The 12,593-nt window shown below is 49.0% G+C and overlaps 1 protein-coding gene across 1 annotated transcript in view; it reads right to left on the bottom strand.

Annotated features, from left to right (window-relative positions):
* Positions 1-4,790: 4,790 nt before the first annotated feature.
* The window catches only part of ZNF710 (zinc finger protein 710), an 11,934-nt gene continuing 4,131 nt past the window's right edge, over positions 4,791-12,593 (bottom strand). Inside the window, exons 2-4 of the mRNA XM_007945166.2 lie at positions 11,168-11,359; positions 10,456-10,630; positions 4,791-4,960 (exon numbers count right to left, since the gene is read on the bottom strand). Coding sequence (XP_007943357.1) covers positions 4,791-4,960; positions 10,456-10,630; positions 11,168-11,359 — 537 coding nt within the window. The remainder of the gene's footprint in view (positions 4,961-10,455; positions 10,631-11,167; positions 11,360-12,593) is intronic.

The raw sequence follows: 12,593 nt of genomic DNA on the forward strand, positions 1-12,593 counted from the left end.
AAGCACTGCCCCAGCTGCTGTGGTGGACAGGATGGAACCAAGCAGGCAGCAGCCACAGGTCCTCCCAACACAGTGGAGGGTGAGCCTCATAGCTCCTCTCTGGGGAGCCTGCCCACAAGGCTGTTCTAGGGGACATTTTTTATAAGTGAGATATTTTAAAAAGCCTATCTGTGTTTCCCCTCATGGTAAAGTGAGGCAGGAACAGAGTGTTTTACCTCAGCCAGTCAGTATGTTTTGCATACTGTAATTTATATTGCCCTTGGAACACATGGTGCCATATTTAGCTACTAAAAACCTCTTCACAAACTGTCTGCTGTGTGTGTCCCTGAGGGGAAGGAGGCAGCTGGGGCCCAGAGGCAAAGGCCCTGTTAGAGCTGGCAGATTCCACAAGGGACAGGCTAGCATGCCTCAGGCTATAGCAGCCTGATCCCAGGCCCCCCACCCCACGCTGTCCAGCTAAGGGGGCCACCGCAGGGGAGAGAGAACTGGACAGCAATGATACCCTACTGTGTTGTACAGGAAGTGGCCTGAATAGCTGCTAGGAATCTTGAAGTGCAGGCCTGTGGGTTCCCTGGTTTCCTAGCACAATCCAGTTCTTACAGCTTCCCCATTTTTCAGACTGTACCACTTCCTGATAGGTTCTGGTTATTTATTTTTTTCTCTGTTATAACCTGAACATCTCTTGACCCCTTTATTTACCCTTTTCTTTGTACTTAAAACTGTTCCTACCCAGTACTGGCCTTGCAGTTCCCATCGCTACAGCTGCCTGGGGTGTGGTGTGCGTGCAAGTGTGGACAGGTGTCCTCCTGTAGTTTAGGCCTATGGTTCCCAAACTTGGGTTCACTTTCACTATCCTGAGGCAAAACTAGAAAAATAAGATTGTAAAGATGCTCTAAAAAAACCAAACTCACTGCCATCGAGTTGGATCCAACTCATAGCAACCCCTCCTTGGGTTTCCAAGGCGGTATCCCTATGGAAGTCGATTGCCCAACCTTCCTTCCGAGGAGTGGCTAGTGGGTTTGAACCGCCAGCCTTCTGGTTAGCAGTCAAATGCCTTATGCACTATGCCACCAGAGCGTCTTATAAAGTTGCTATAAACCCAAATACATATTCCATTTAAAGGACTGTCCTTCGTGTTGTTGTTGTTAGGTGCCGTCGAGTCATCTCTGACTCATAGTGATCCTATGTACAACAGAATGAAACACTGCCTGGTCCTGTGCCAGATAAGACAAGTGTTTCACTGCTATTCATAAGGTTTTTACTGGCCAATTCTTTAAGAAGTAGGTGGCCTCTTCCTTCTTCCAAGTTTGTTTTAGTCTGGAAGCTCTGCTGAAACCTGTATACTATGGGTAACCCTGCTGGATTTGAAACACTGGTGGCATAGCCTCTAGACTCACAGTAACATGCAAGCCACCATAGTACGATAAACTGACAGACAAGTTTGTCTCCCTTAGTTGTTCCAAACTGCTCCATTCACTTCCTCCCTGTCCTTCACGTAGGGATTATATTTCTACTTTTTAGTGTTGAAATGTCCTGGGGAAGAATTGTGTATGTTTACCTGATAGAAACAAATATTTGACAACCCAAAGTTCATTTTCCAAATTTGGGGAGGTATCCTTCCACTGTTTATGAAACCCAAGACTTGGGAACCGTTGCTCTAGACTCCATTGCTGAAGACTAGGAGGACAGGGTCTGGTCCTGTCAGTATGGGAGGGGCTCTTGCTCTGGAACCATTGCTGTAGACTTCTGAGTAGCTTTAGGATGTGCGGTAGCCACCCCCCACACACTGGCAGCCCCCTTCTGTTGGTGATTAATCTCATTAAATTCCTAGTGTTTGAGGAAGAAAAGCTGGTGGGCTGGTTCTGGTCGGTCCCACTTCTGGGAGGGAGCTCACGGCTTCCCACTCCTTCAGCCCATCAGCAGCAAAGGGCTGGCAGCACCCCAGAATTTAGCCTCTGAAATCCAGTCTGGCATTGTAGGCTGGCTTCTGTCCCAGTGTGTGTGGATGGGGAGGGAGGGAAGTGGCTTTTCTCTGAGTGGTGGGAATTCAAGGGCCTCAGCCCATGTGCCTCCCTTTCTCTCTCTCTCAGGCTTGCAGGGTGAGGGGTAGGCCCTGGCCCTGCAGGTGGCCATTCTAGAGCAGAGGAAGGCCTGGGTCCTCTCTCGCCCCTTGAGAGTGATGCCTCACTGTGTGGGGCTGGGAGTTCCTTCTGGGAGGGATGAGGGCCAGGTCCCCAAAGTCTGCAGAAAGAAGCACTGGCAGTCACCTTGCTAAAGAATATTCATTTATTTATAATTATTGCTAAGTAAACTTCTCTTTTAAACAGGAACATAAAAACACAGTAGGGCTTTGCACAAGTGGAATTTCTAAACAGTTGGTTGGTATACATGTCAAAATAAGTTAGAGTGGAATTCGTCCAGGAGTTTCCCAAGTCACCCGAGAGGCCGCATGCCTCTTTGGAAAAAGTTGGGGAGGGGTGAGGACGGGAGCCTTGCCAAGACCACCCCCCACCTCAAATTGTGAGTTGTGCTGTTTCCTTCTCTTAGCTTTGCCCAGGTCCAAGGCACAGGGCAGGGGGGCGTTCAAGTATAGAACCTGCAGAGGGCCAGGGCTGATGGAGGGGCTGGGGGAAGGAAAGCAGAGCCCCCACCCTGGAGGCCAGACCTTCTCCCTTTAGTTTCCAAGACCAAGGCCACTGTGCTGGCAGGAAAGAGAAGGAGGAGGTACAGGGTTCTTTTTGGTACCAGGGGATAAAGACATGGGAAGAGGTAGTTTGCAGGGGATGATGCCTTCTGCTCAGCAGGAAAAAAATGTCTTCTACAGTGACGAGGGTCACTGCCACCTGAGGATCATCATGTGGGCACCTGGGAGGCTTTGTGGCCTTGGGGTCTGGGGAGCCACACCTTAGGGATAAGCTCCCACAAGCCCCTAGCCCTTTCACTTGCTTCTTAGCTGAGCTCTAGCAGAGAAGGAAGGAGCACCTGGCTGCCTGATCCTGAGGCCATCCTTCAGTTTCAACCAAAGCCACCTGAAGCCTGGCTTGCTCCTTCACTTAAGGATACAGACTGGGGGTAGCTGCATTTCAAATGGATTTCCCCGGCTGTCTCCCGTCTCCTGGTTTCTGGGCTGAGCCTGGTGGCTTCCTGTCCTCTGCCTTTGGGGAAGAGTCTGCCTGCCCCTCCCCACAGAAGCCTCAGAAGGCATGTGGGTGGGAGTCCTGGTGCCCTAGAGTTCCTGAATGTGCTATTTCCCTGCCCTGGGCCTGCAGTTTTTGGCTCTGAGGGCAGGAGCTAGAGTTGGGGGACAGAGGGGATGAGATTGAGGGAGTGAGGGTTTGAACTGCTGGCTGAGCAGAATCGAGCAGCCAGGTCGTGGCCAAGGACAGTGCTGGGGCCAGGGTCACCAGCTGAGAGGCTGGGCAGGGAGTGGAGGGCCTGCCCAGCTCACTGCCTTCTCCTGCCTCTCACCCCGCCTCCTGAGGCTTCCTGTCAGCAGCTGCACCTCTAGGGCCAGGGCACAGTCCCCACAGAGCCCGAGTCCTACCAGGCTGCTTAGGTGGGGGAGGCACAAAGCAAGCACAGCACACAAGAAAGCTTATGTTTGGGAAAAGAAAATGCATCTCCATCAAAAAAGATAATAGGCAACACAGAGTTGGAGAGAAAAAAAATAAATTAACTTCAAAATACCCCCATTTGCTCATTTTTGATATGGTCTTCATTTTCCTTTTTAAATATGTTCTTCCCTAGGAGCCTGTTGACTCTTTGCTATCTCCATTGTCAAAATGGATACTTGTTAATAAGAAAATACTTTAGCCCCCCTCCCCCATAGGTTGATTCCATCCCCACCCCAAGACAGCCTCTCTCTTGCCTTGCCCTCTCACTTCAGGGGCCTCCACCTGTGTTTGTCAGCTTTATTCACATTGGTGGCCCCAATGTAGTGCCGAAGGTCAGCACAGAGACCCAGATGACATTTGCTGAAATCTACTTTAGGGACACTGTTTGGAAAAGCACTTCCAAACATGGCTGCAGGACACGTGCTTCTGGGGGGCTGGCTGGAGAAGGTGGCATCTGGGGGCTGGGCTATACCCCCACCTTCCTGTAGGCCAGGTGTGCAGGTCTGGGCTGCATGCACACCTGGCTCGAGGAAAGCATGAGATGGTGGGGGGCGGGGGGCACCCAGAGGTAGAAGGCAGAGAGCCCTGCCTGGTTGTCATAGGCAGGGTGCGGAGGGGGGCTCTCAGGCCTGGGCCTTTCACAGCACAGGGGCTGAGGAGGGGATGTGGGGGTCAGTGCTGGCCAGCACAAGAGGTCAAACATCCCTAGAAGCAGGAATTGGCCAAGAAGAGAAACAAGGCATGGCTCAAGTGATCTCTTCCTCCAGTGTCAGGGGGCCCAGGATTGCTAAAGAATCATCACTGGCTGCTGGGCCTGAGAGGGGAGACCCCAAGAGGCTGTGTCCTTGTGACCCATCCCAACGTGGCCGCATCAGCATCTCCTCCCCCCTCACCCCCAATCCCAGCAACAGGTCGAGGAGACCCAGCCCCAGGCCTCCTGTGCTATCAATTCTTCCTTCACTGGAATGCCTGGGTCTTGTGCCTGGTTCACAGCTGAGGCCAGTAGTATAGTCTCCATTTGGTCTCAAAGTCCCTAGTGGTGCAAATGACTTAGTGGGAGGGGAGGGCGCAGGACAGTGGGGCAGTAGCTTGTTTCTCAGCTGCAGGAGGTTATGTCCTGCAGCACTCGGGTCTCTCCCTCACACCCACGCCCCCAAGAGGGCGGCCGGGCTCACGCTATAGTACGTTGTAGTAGGCCATCTCTTTCATGGCCTGCTCAGTGAGGACACTGGACTCGGTGCTGCTATCCACGCCCGCGTAGGGGTATGTGTTCTCTTCGAAGTCTTCCATCTCCTGCTGGCTGTCAAGCTCGGAGGGGTCAGTGCCTGTCAACTCCATCATGGGGTCTGTGAAGAGAGGGGGTACAATTAAGCCTGGATGCCTCCTTGTTGGGGTAGCCAGCCGGTCACCCCTATTTAGGAAGCTGGTGATCTTTCTGAAGGCAAGACTTCCAAGGCATGGGTTCCAGAAGATTCTCAGCAGCTTTTCAAGGTTCCCAAGCTGGGAAGCCCCATCTTAGATGGGTCACTGGATGCGACCCTAAAACTATGTATATGTGTGTGGGAGACCCTCACGTTGGAGCCCAGCAGGCCTAGCCTTAAAAGTTCTCCTTAGTTTATGCCTTTGCCCCTCCTAAGTCACTTGCTAGCTGCTGTTAGCAGTCCTCGACTCATGGCAACACCACGCACGTGGAACAAAACACTACCCAGCCCTACACCATCCTCATGGTCAGCTGTGGATGGGACCATTGTGATCCACTGGCTGATGGTTGAAAGCAGATCACCAAGCCTTTTTTCTGAGTCTATCTTAGTCTGGAAGGGCTGCTGAAAACTGGTGAGCATCATACCAACACGCAAGCCTCCAACAACAGATGAATGATGGCTGTGTATGAGGTGCATTTGCCGGGAATTGAACCCACGTCTCCAGCATGGAAGGTGAGATTCTATCACAGAACCACCATGGTCCCTCAAGTCACACTCCACAGGTGTTTCAAGGCTGTGACCTTTCTGAAGCAGATCACCAGGCCTGTCTTCTGAGACATCTCTAGGTGGGTTCCAACTACCATTTTTTGGCTAGTAGTTGAGCACTTAGCCATTTGTGCTACAGAGGGATTTACCCCTAAGTCGCTAAGCCCTAGTTATTCATTCTCTGCAGTTACCCATCAGGCACCCTTGCCTAGAAGCCTGCTGCCTCCACTCCTTTAGTACCTATTGCATGCCTGGCACTACATGTATCATCTCATCTAATCCTCACCGCAACCCCATGAACAGATCAAAAGGCTGAGGTTCAGAGAGGTTAATCAGCTTGCTAAAGACCACCCAGCCAGTATATGTGGACTTGGGTCTGTGGGTTCCAGAGCTGCTGTTTTTTTTTTTTTTTTTTTTTAACCACTGTGCTATTCTGTCTCAAATCACTTGAGGAACAGGTTTCTCCTCTGACTTCCTGCCAGGATTGGTACTTTAAACCAGTTTCACCCAGTGGTATCCTTGGGGCCTTGCTCTCTGAGAATAAACAAAACCCAAGGTAGGTTAACAAAGGTATATGAAGATAAAACTCTGAAAGTCCTCTTTATCAGACTGAAATCTTACTATAAATCATACTGCTGCTGGGTGGCTCACATAGTTTGTGCTTAACTATTAACCTAAAGTGGCAGTTTGAATCCACCCAGCAGTACAGTGGAAGAAAGGCCTAGAGACCTGCTTCTGTAAAGATTACAGCCAAGAAAACCCTATGGAGCTGTTCTGCTTTGTAACACATAGGGTTGCGACGAGTCAGAATTGACTGGATGACAGTGGTTTCCGCCGCAGCCCCCCCACCTCCCGGCCCCGTTTTAACGAAAGCCAGACAGAGTAACTCCACAGAAAAGGCCTGTGGCTGTGGCTGTCTTCCAATGAGTTAAGGAGTGAGGAAGACCCAGAGCATGACCTGGGCATCCTGGGAGCCAGGACCAATGTGTGTTCTGCTGCTATCCACTGAGATGTGTTTTCAGGTGAGCAGACCCCAGCCCAGGGGTTGTCCCTGGTATGTCTAAGGCAGAATTTTAAAACCTCAGCACTGCTGACATTTTGGTCTGGATAATTCTCTGTTTTGAGAACTGTCCTGTGTATTGTAGCATGTCTAGCAGTATCCCTGGCCTCTACCCACTAGACAGCAACTCCACCCCCAGTTGTGACAAACAAAAAACCTCACTAGATATGGCTAATTGTCCCCTGGGGCAGGAGTGGGGTGGGGTGGCAAAATCACCCCCACTGAGGACCGCTGGTCTAGTAAGGGGAACCAATTCTACCTCTTGCCAATGAGTAGATTAAGAATAGGGATGTGACCCAATTCTGACCAATGACTCATGAGGAAATGCCTGGTTTGAGAGAGCAAAGGAGAGTGGGCTTTCTCTCCCCCACTTGATGTGAACAAAGAAGCACACAGCACTGATGCCACTGGCAGCCATCTCGTGACCATGAGGAAAACCACAGCTGTTTAGCTCTGATGCCATCACTGAGGGGCTGAATTAGCCAACTGTGAAGATGGCCTAGATGTCATTTCTTAATTCATTTCTTTATTGTTCAAAGCCTGTCTGAATAGTGTATCTGATACTTGTGCCCAAAGCCTCCTGACACATTCTTGAGTCTTTCTGGCTTTATAAAGCATTGCCAACTGACTCAAATCCTACAGACCCCGGGCTTCTTCTTCAAATCCTAGTGTCACACTCTCATATTATACAACTAATTATAACATAATTTAAATAAAGCACCCAGGGGAAATATCCTTTTCTGGTCTAGCCTCCCTCCAATATATTTATCTTTATTAACTCTATTGGTCTCATCCAGTTGACCCCAGGAATAGTTTGTACCATTGTTTACAAGGACACTGACCCATCTTCCCAAATTACAGACAAGGTGGTTCTATCTAGAATGTATACTGTCTTCCTCCTGGACAAATGTCAAGCCTAAGCTTCTCAGACCCAGGCTAAATGTGAGAGGCAGACAGCCAGAGCCATTCCAGTGCTGGTCGGTCTTACTCCCCATCATCTGGTACTGTCAGGAGAAAACAATCATACTGATCGACTGGGCTACTCTGCCTCAAATCACTTGAGGAAGAGGTTTCGCCTCTGCCTTCCTGCCAGGATTGGTGCTTTAAACCAGTTTGGCCCAGTGGTATTCTTGGACCCCTCTCTCCGAGAATAGACAAAAACCCAGCACAGGTTAATGAGGATTCGGGAGGTTACAGACCTCGTATGTGAGGAATTTTTGTACCTTAACCCCTCCTCGGCCCAGTATGTGGAAATAGTCTTTTGATGGCTCCAGTTATTTCTAAAAGGACAAGTTCTGCTCCTGTCCCGTCTGGTGGGTTAGATCCTTGGCAGGTCCACTGGAGTAATGGCTCTCAGATTTTGCTCTGCATTAGAATCAACTAGGGAACTTAAGGAGTCCCTGGGTAGTGCCAATGGTTAAGTGTTTGGCCCCCAACCTAAAGGCTGGTAGTTTGAGTCCACCCAGAAGTATCTTGGAAGAAAGCCCTGGCAATCTGCTTCTGAAAAATCTGCCACTGAAAACCCCACGGAGCACAGTTTTACTCTGACCCACGGGGCCGCCATGAGTTGGAATTGACTTAATGGCAACTATTATTACTTTTTTTAAAAGGAGCTTAAAAAAAAAAAAAAAAATCCTGATCCTAGGCCATACCCTAGATCAATGACATTAGAATCTCTGGGAGTGGGACTCAAACATCAACATTTTCAAAACATCCAGGAGATTCTAACATGCAGCCAAGTCTGAAAGCCAGTCTTGTCGAGTCTAGATCAATGGTTCTCAAAGTGGGGTTGCTGAGCCAGCAGCATCAGCATCACCTGGAAACTTGTCAGAAATGCAAATTCTCAGTCCCACTCTGGACCTACTATATCAGAAACTCTAAGGTCCGGGCCCAGCAGTCTGTTTTAACAATCCCCCAGGTCATTCTGGTGTATGCTAAAGTTGGAGAACTAGTGCTTCCCAAACTTTACTGTGTGTGAATTTTCTGAGGGCTCTTTTTTGGAATGAATGCAGGGTCTGATTCAGTAGGTCTGGAGTGGGGCTGAGATTCTGCATTCCTAGCAAGATCCCAGGTGATGCCAATGTTGACGGTTCTCTTACAACATTTTGAGTAGCAAGAAGCTACAGAGAGCATATATATGCAGCTGACAGATATTTAGCCTCACAGACCAGGATCATCTTTAATAGACAACTGGGGTGTGTGTGTGTGTGGGGGGGGGGAGACAAGACAACTGAGGATACCTATTTCTGCCAGAAAACCCAGGCCATTCACTAGTTAAACTAAAAAACCAAACTCAGTGCTATCAAGTTGATTCCAATAGTGACTCCCATTGGGTTTCCGAGGCAGTAAATCTTTATGGAAGGAGATTGCCCCATCTTCCTTCTGCAGAGCAGCTGGTAGGTTTGAACTGCCAACCTTTTGGTTAGCAGTCAAATGCCTTAGGTACTATATACCACCAGAGCTCCTTAGCTTAGCATAACCAAAGTCAGGGTTACTAAAGATGCCCTCCTACAACTGATTGGCTTCCAGTGAATAGTCCCATATGTCAAGTTAACTTATTTGATTATAGGGCATGTTCCTAGCTAGTCTGTCTCAGAAGGGGCACACAGAAGTCAAAAAGTCAAATGGCTTCAGATTATACATGGAGTTTTCCTGAAGCACAGCCAGCACCCCCTCCAACAGATTCTCTAAAGCACAGTCTCCTGCTATGAAGCCAAAGAGACTAGCAGTTAGCTCTGCTGGAGCCTGACAGAGGTGCTTTCACAACTGACAAGTACTTAGGGGACAGGCTATCCCTAATACTTAGGGATGTTATAACAAATCGCCTCAGAGGCAGATTACTCAATGGTAAGCATGGGCTTACTTGTGCTTACTGGGTACTACATTCTTGTCAGTGATTGTATATTTGAAAAGAGGCTTTGATTGTATAGGAAGGTTCTGTGGGGTTGGGAGGGAGACAGATGCCAGCTATACTAAGCAGCAGAATCTTTGATATGGTGAAAAGATGTGAAATTGTTCACTACAGATAACTAAGCAAGCACAGGTAAGTCCAAGCTTACCTTGCTTATTGGGTAATTTGACACTAAACAGCCCTATGGCTTTACCTAGCAGCTACTGAGGTGTGCAGGGTCCTCTCTGGAAATTTATCCCAAACTTAATGGTGGGACTACTTGACTCTCTCCTGAGTATGGGAGTTACATTCTCCTTGACAGGCACCGTGAACAATGTGACTGGTAGATAGTGTTACACTCTTTGCCTTGGCTGATGGGAAGCTCAGAACTCATTTCTGTATGTCCTCAGGACCACCCACAGTGAACTTGGAGTTACGACTTTACCTGACTCTCCCTCACTTTTCAGATACCATTTTCCCTTTTGTTAACTTTCTTTCCCATCTTCTTATTTTAAATGCTATCTTGTGGTAATACGAATAAGATGAAGTGTCTACTGCTTGCTGAGTGTTGTGCTCTTGCATGAGTTACCTAAGGTCTCTGTCCTTTAGTTTCTGCAAAATGGGGATTAACAGAACCAACCTTATTACAAGGATCACATGAGTTAATAAAGGCCTGGTACACAGTTAGCACTCAATAAATGTTAGTTATTATTTTTATTATTGTTTATGTAAGCCCACTTAAGTCTTTTGAAGAATACATAAATATCCCATCATTATCAGCATGATGGCTCTCCAGGGTTCCCCCTCTCCAGATCTGTGCCTCAGCCTTGGCAAGCCTCCCCACTTCCCCAGCTGGACAGGAGGCTCCTGAGTGCGCCATGAGAGGACCGCTCCTGCCCCGTCCACCACATGTGGCCCACCCACCTTGGCTGTCCAGGCCGATGTCCATGACGCCATGTTTGACCTTCATGTGCCGGCTCAGGTTGCCCTTGAGGTTAAACTTGCTAGAGCAGTAGGGACACTTGAAGGGCTTGCTGCCCGCGTGCAGGTGCATGTGGCCCAGTAGGTTGTACATGCGGTTGAAGGACTTTCCACATACCTGGAACACAGACCAGGTGTCATCAGCCCACTGGGTGCCCACCCTCTGTAGCTCCCCAACCCCCCAACCCCCCAGCCCACTTCACCTCCAAGGCTAGGCTAGAATCTTATTCATTATGGAGAACACTAGCTTTGTCCTTTCCTATGCAACCCTAGAAGCCCGAGAGGCAAAGAAACAAGCCATTCTTTGATACTGTTCCTGTGTGCCTGCCCTGCCTTCCTTGAGCTGCAGTTATCAAAAACCTGGGGCTCAGACTCTGACAGCACTGAGCCTGAGGTCTGGTACTTTCACTGTAGCTGTACCATGACCTCACCCCCTCCCCAGCTTGCAAGAAGCACAACTTCAACAGCTTCTAGGACCTAAACCCCAACCTTGTCCACCTCAACTCCCAAGGTCCTGTCAAAGTTTTACCCAACCAGGGCCTGCCTTGCTACCACTGGCCAGGCCAACTTGAGGTAGGCCATGTCTAGTGCCATCATGCTGACTCCAGGCTGCTCATAGGGAGGTCCCCAGCCCCAGGGCCTAACCACTTGGTACCTTGCATTTGAATGGCTTGACGGGTGAGTGTACAATCATGTGGGTCTTGAGGGTCTGCTTTTGCACGAAGGTCTTGAAGCAGATGTGGCACTGGTAGGGCCGAACGCTGGTATGGATCAGCATGTGCCGCTTCATGTTCGCCTGCAGGGTGAACTCTCGGCCACACACCTCACACTTGAACTCCTTTACGCCCTGCAGAGGTGAGGGATAGCAGTCAGGACCATGCAGTGAGCACGGCCTCAGGAAGAGACCCTTCCGGGGGTTGTGTCAGGACTACAGTGTTGGACACCAAACCAAATTCATTCCACTCAGTCGATTCTGACTCATAGTGACCCCCATTGGGTTTCCAAGGCTGTAAATCTTTACAGAAGCAGACTGCGTCATCTTTCTTCTGTGGAGCAGCTGGTGGGTTCAAACTACTGACTTTTTGGTTAGCAGCCAAATGCCTTACCCATTGTACCTCCAGAGCTCTGTGTGTTGGGCACAGCTCTTGGGAAATGACCCTTCCTGGGACACTGGGGTATCCTGAACCAGTATCACTTGTTTAAAACCACTGGAAGAACAGGTAGAGCATAGGATATGATACTGCCACGATGGACATATGACATTATGCATTTTTCAAAGTTGACAGGACTGAACAACAGAGTGGACTCTAATATAAACTATGAACGTTAGTTAATAATAACATATCAATATTGGCTCATCGACCATAGTGGCTAAGGTACTTGACTGCTAACCAGAAGGCTGGCGGTTCAAACCCACCAGCCACTCCTCGGAAGGAAGGTTGGGCAATCCTACTTCCGTAGTGATACTGCCTCGGAAACCCAAGGAGGGGTCGCTATGAGTCAGGGCTGACTCGACGGCACATAACAACAACAACATTGGCTCATTGATTATAACAAATGTACCACACTCATACAAGATGTCAATAATAGGGGCCACTATGTGCTAGCACAAGAGGGGGATATATGGGAATCTCTGTTATCTAAAACTGCTCTAAAAAATACTAGCTGCTGTCAAATCTGACTCATAGTGACCCCATGTGTGCAAAGTAGACATAGGGTTTTGAAGGCTGTGACCTTTCAGAAACAGATCACCAGATCTTTCTTCTACCTCTGGGAGGATTCAAACTGCCAACCTTTGGTTAACAGTTCAGTGTTTAACTCTACGCCACCCAGGAACTCCTGCTCTAAAAATTTATGTATATATACATATACATATACATATACATATATATATATACATACATACATGAGAGCTCTGGTAGCATAGTGGCTAAAGCACTAGACTGCTAACCAGAAGGCTGGCAGTTCAAACTCACCAGCTACTCCTCGGAAGGAAGATGGGGCAATCTACTTCTGTAGTGATACTGCCTTGGAAACCCAAGGAGGGGTCGCTATGAGTCGGGTCCGACTTGACAGCACAT

Source organism: Orycteropus afer, unplaced genomic scaffold (assembly GCF_000298275.1).
Source record: "Orycteropus afer afer isolate SDZICR_OR568_19922 unplaced genomic scaffold, OryAfe1.0 scaffold00132, whole genome shotgun sequence".
Classification (NCBI taxonomy): Eukaryota; Metazoa; Chordata; class Mammalia; order Tubulidentata; family Orycteropodidae; genus Orycteropus; species Orycteropus afer.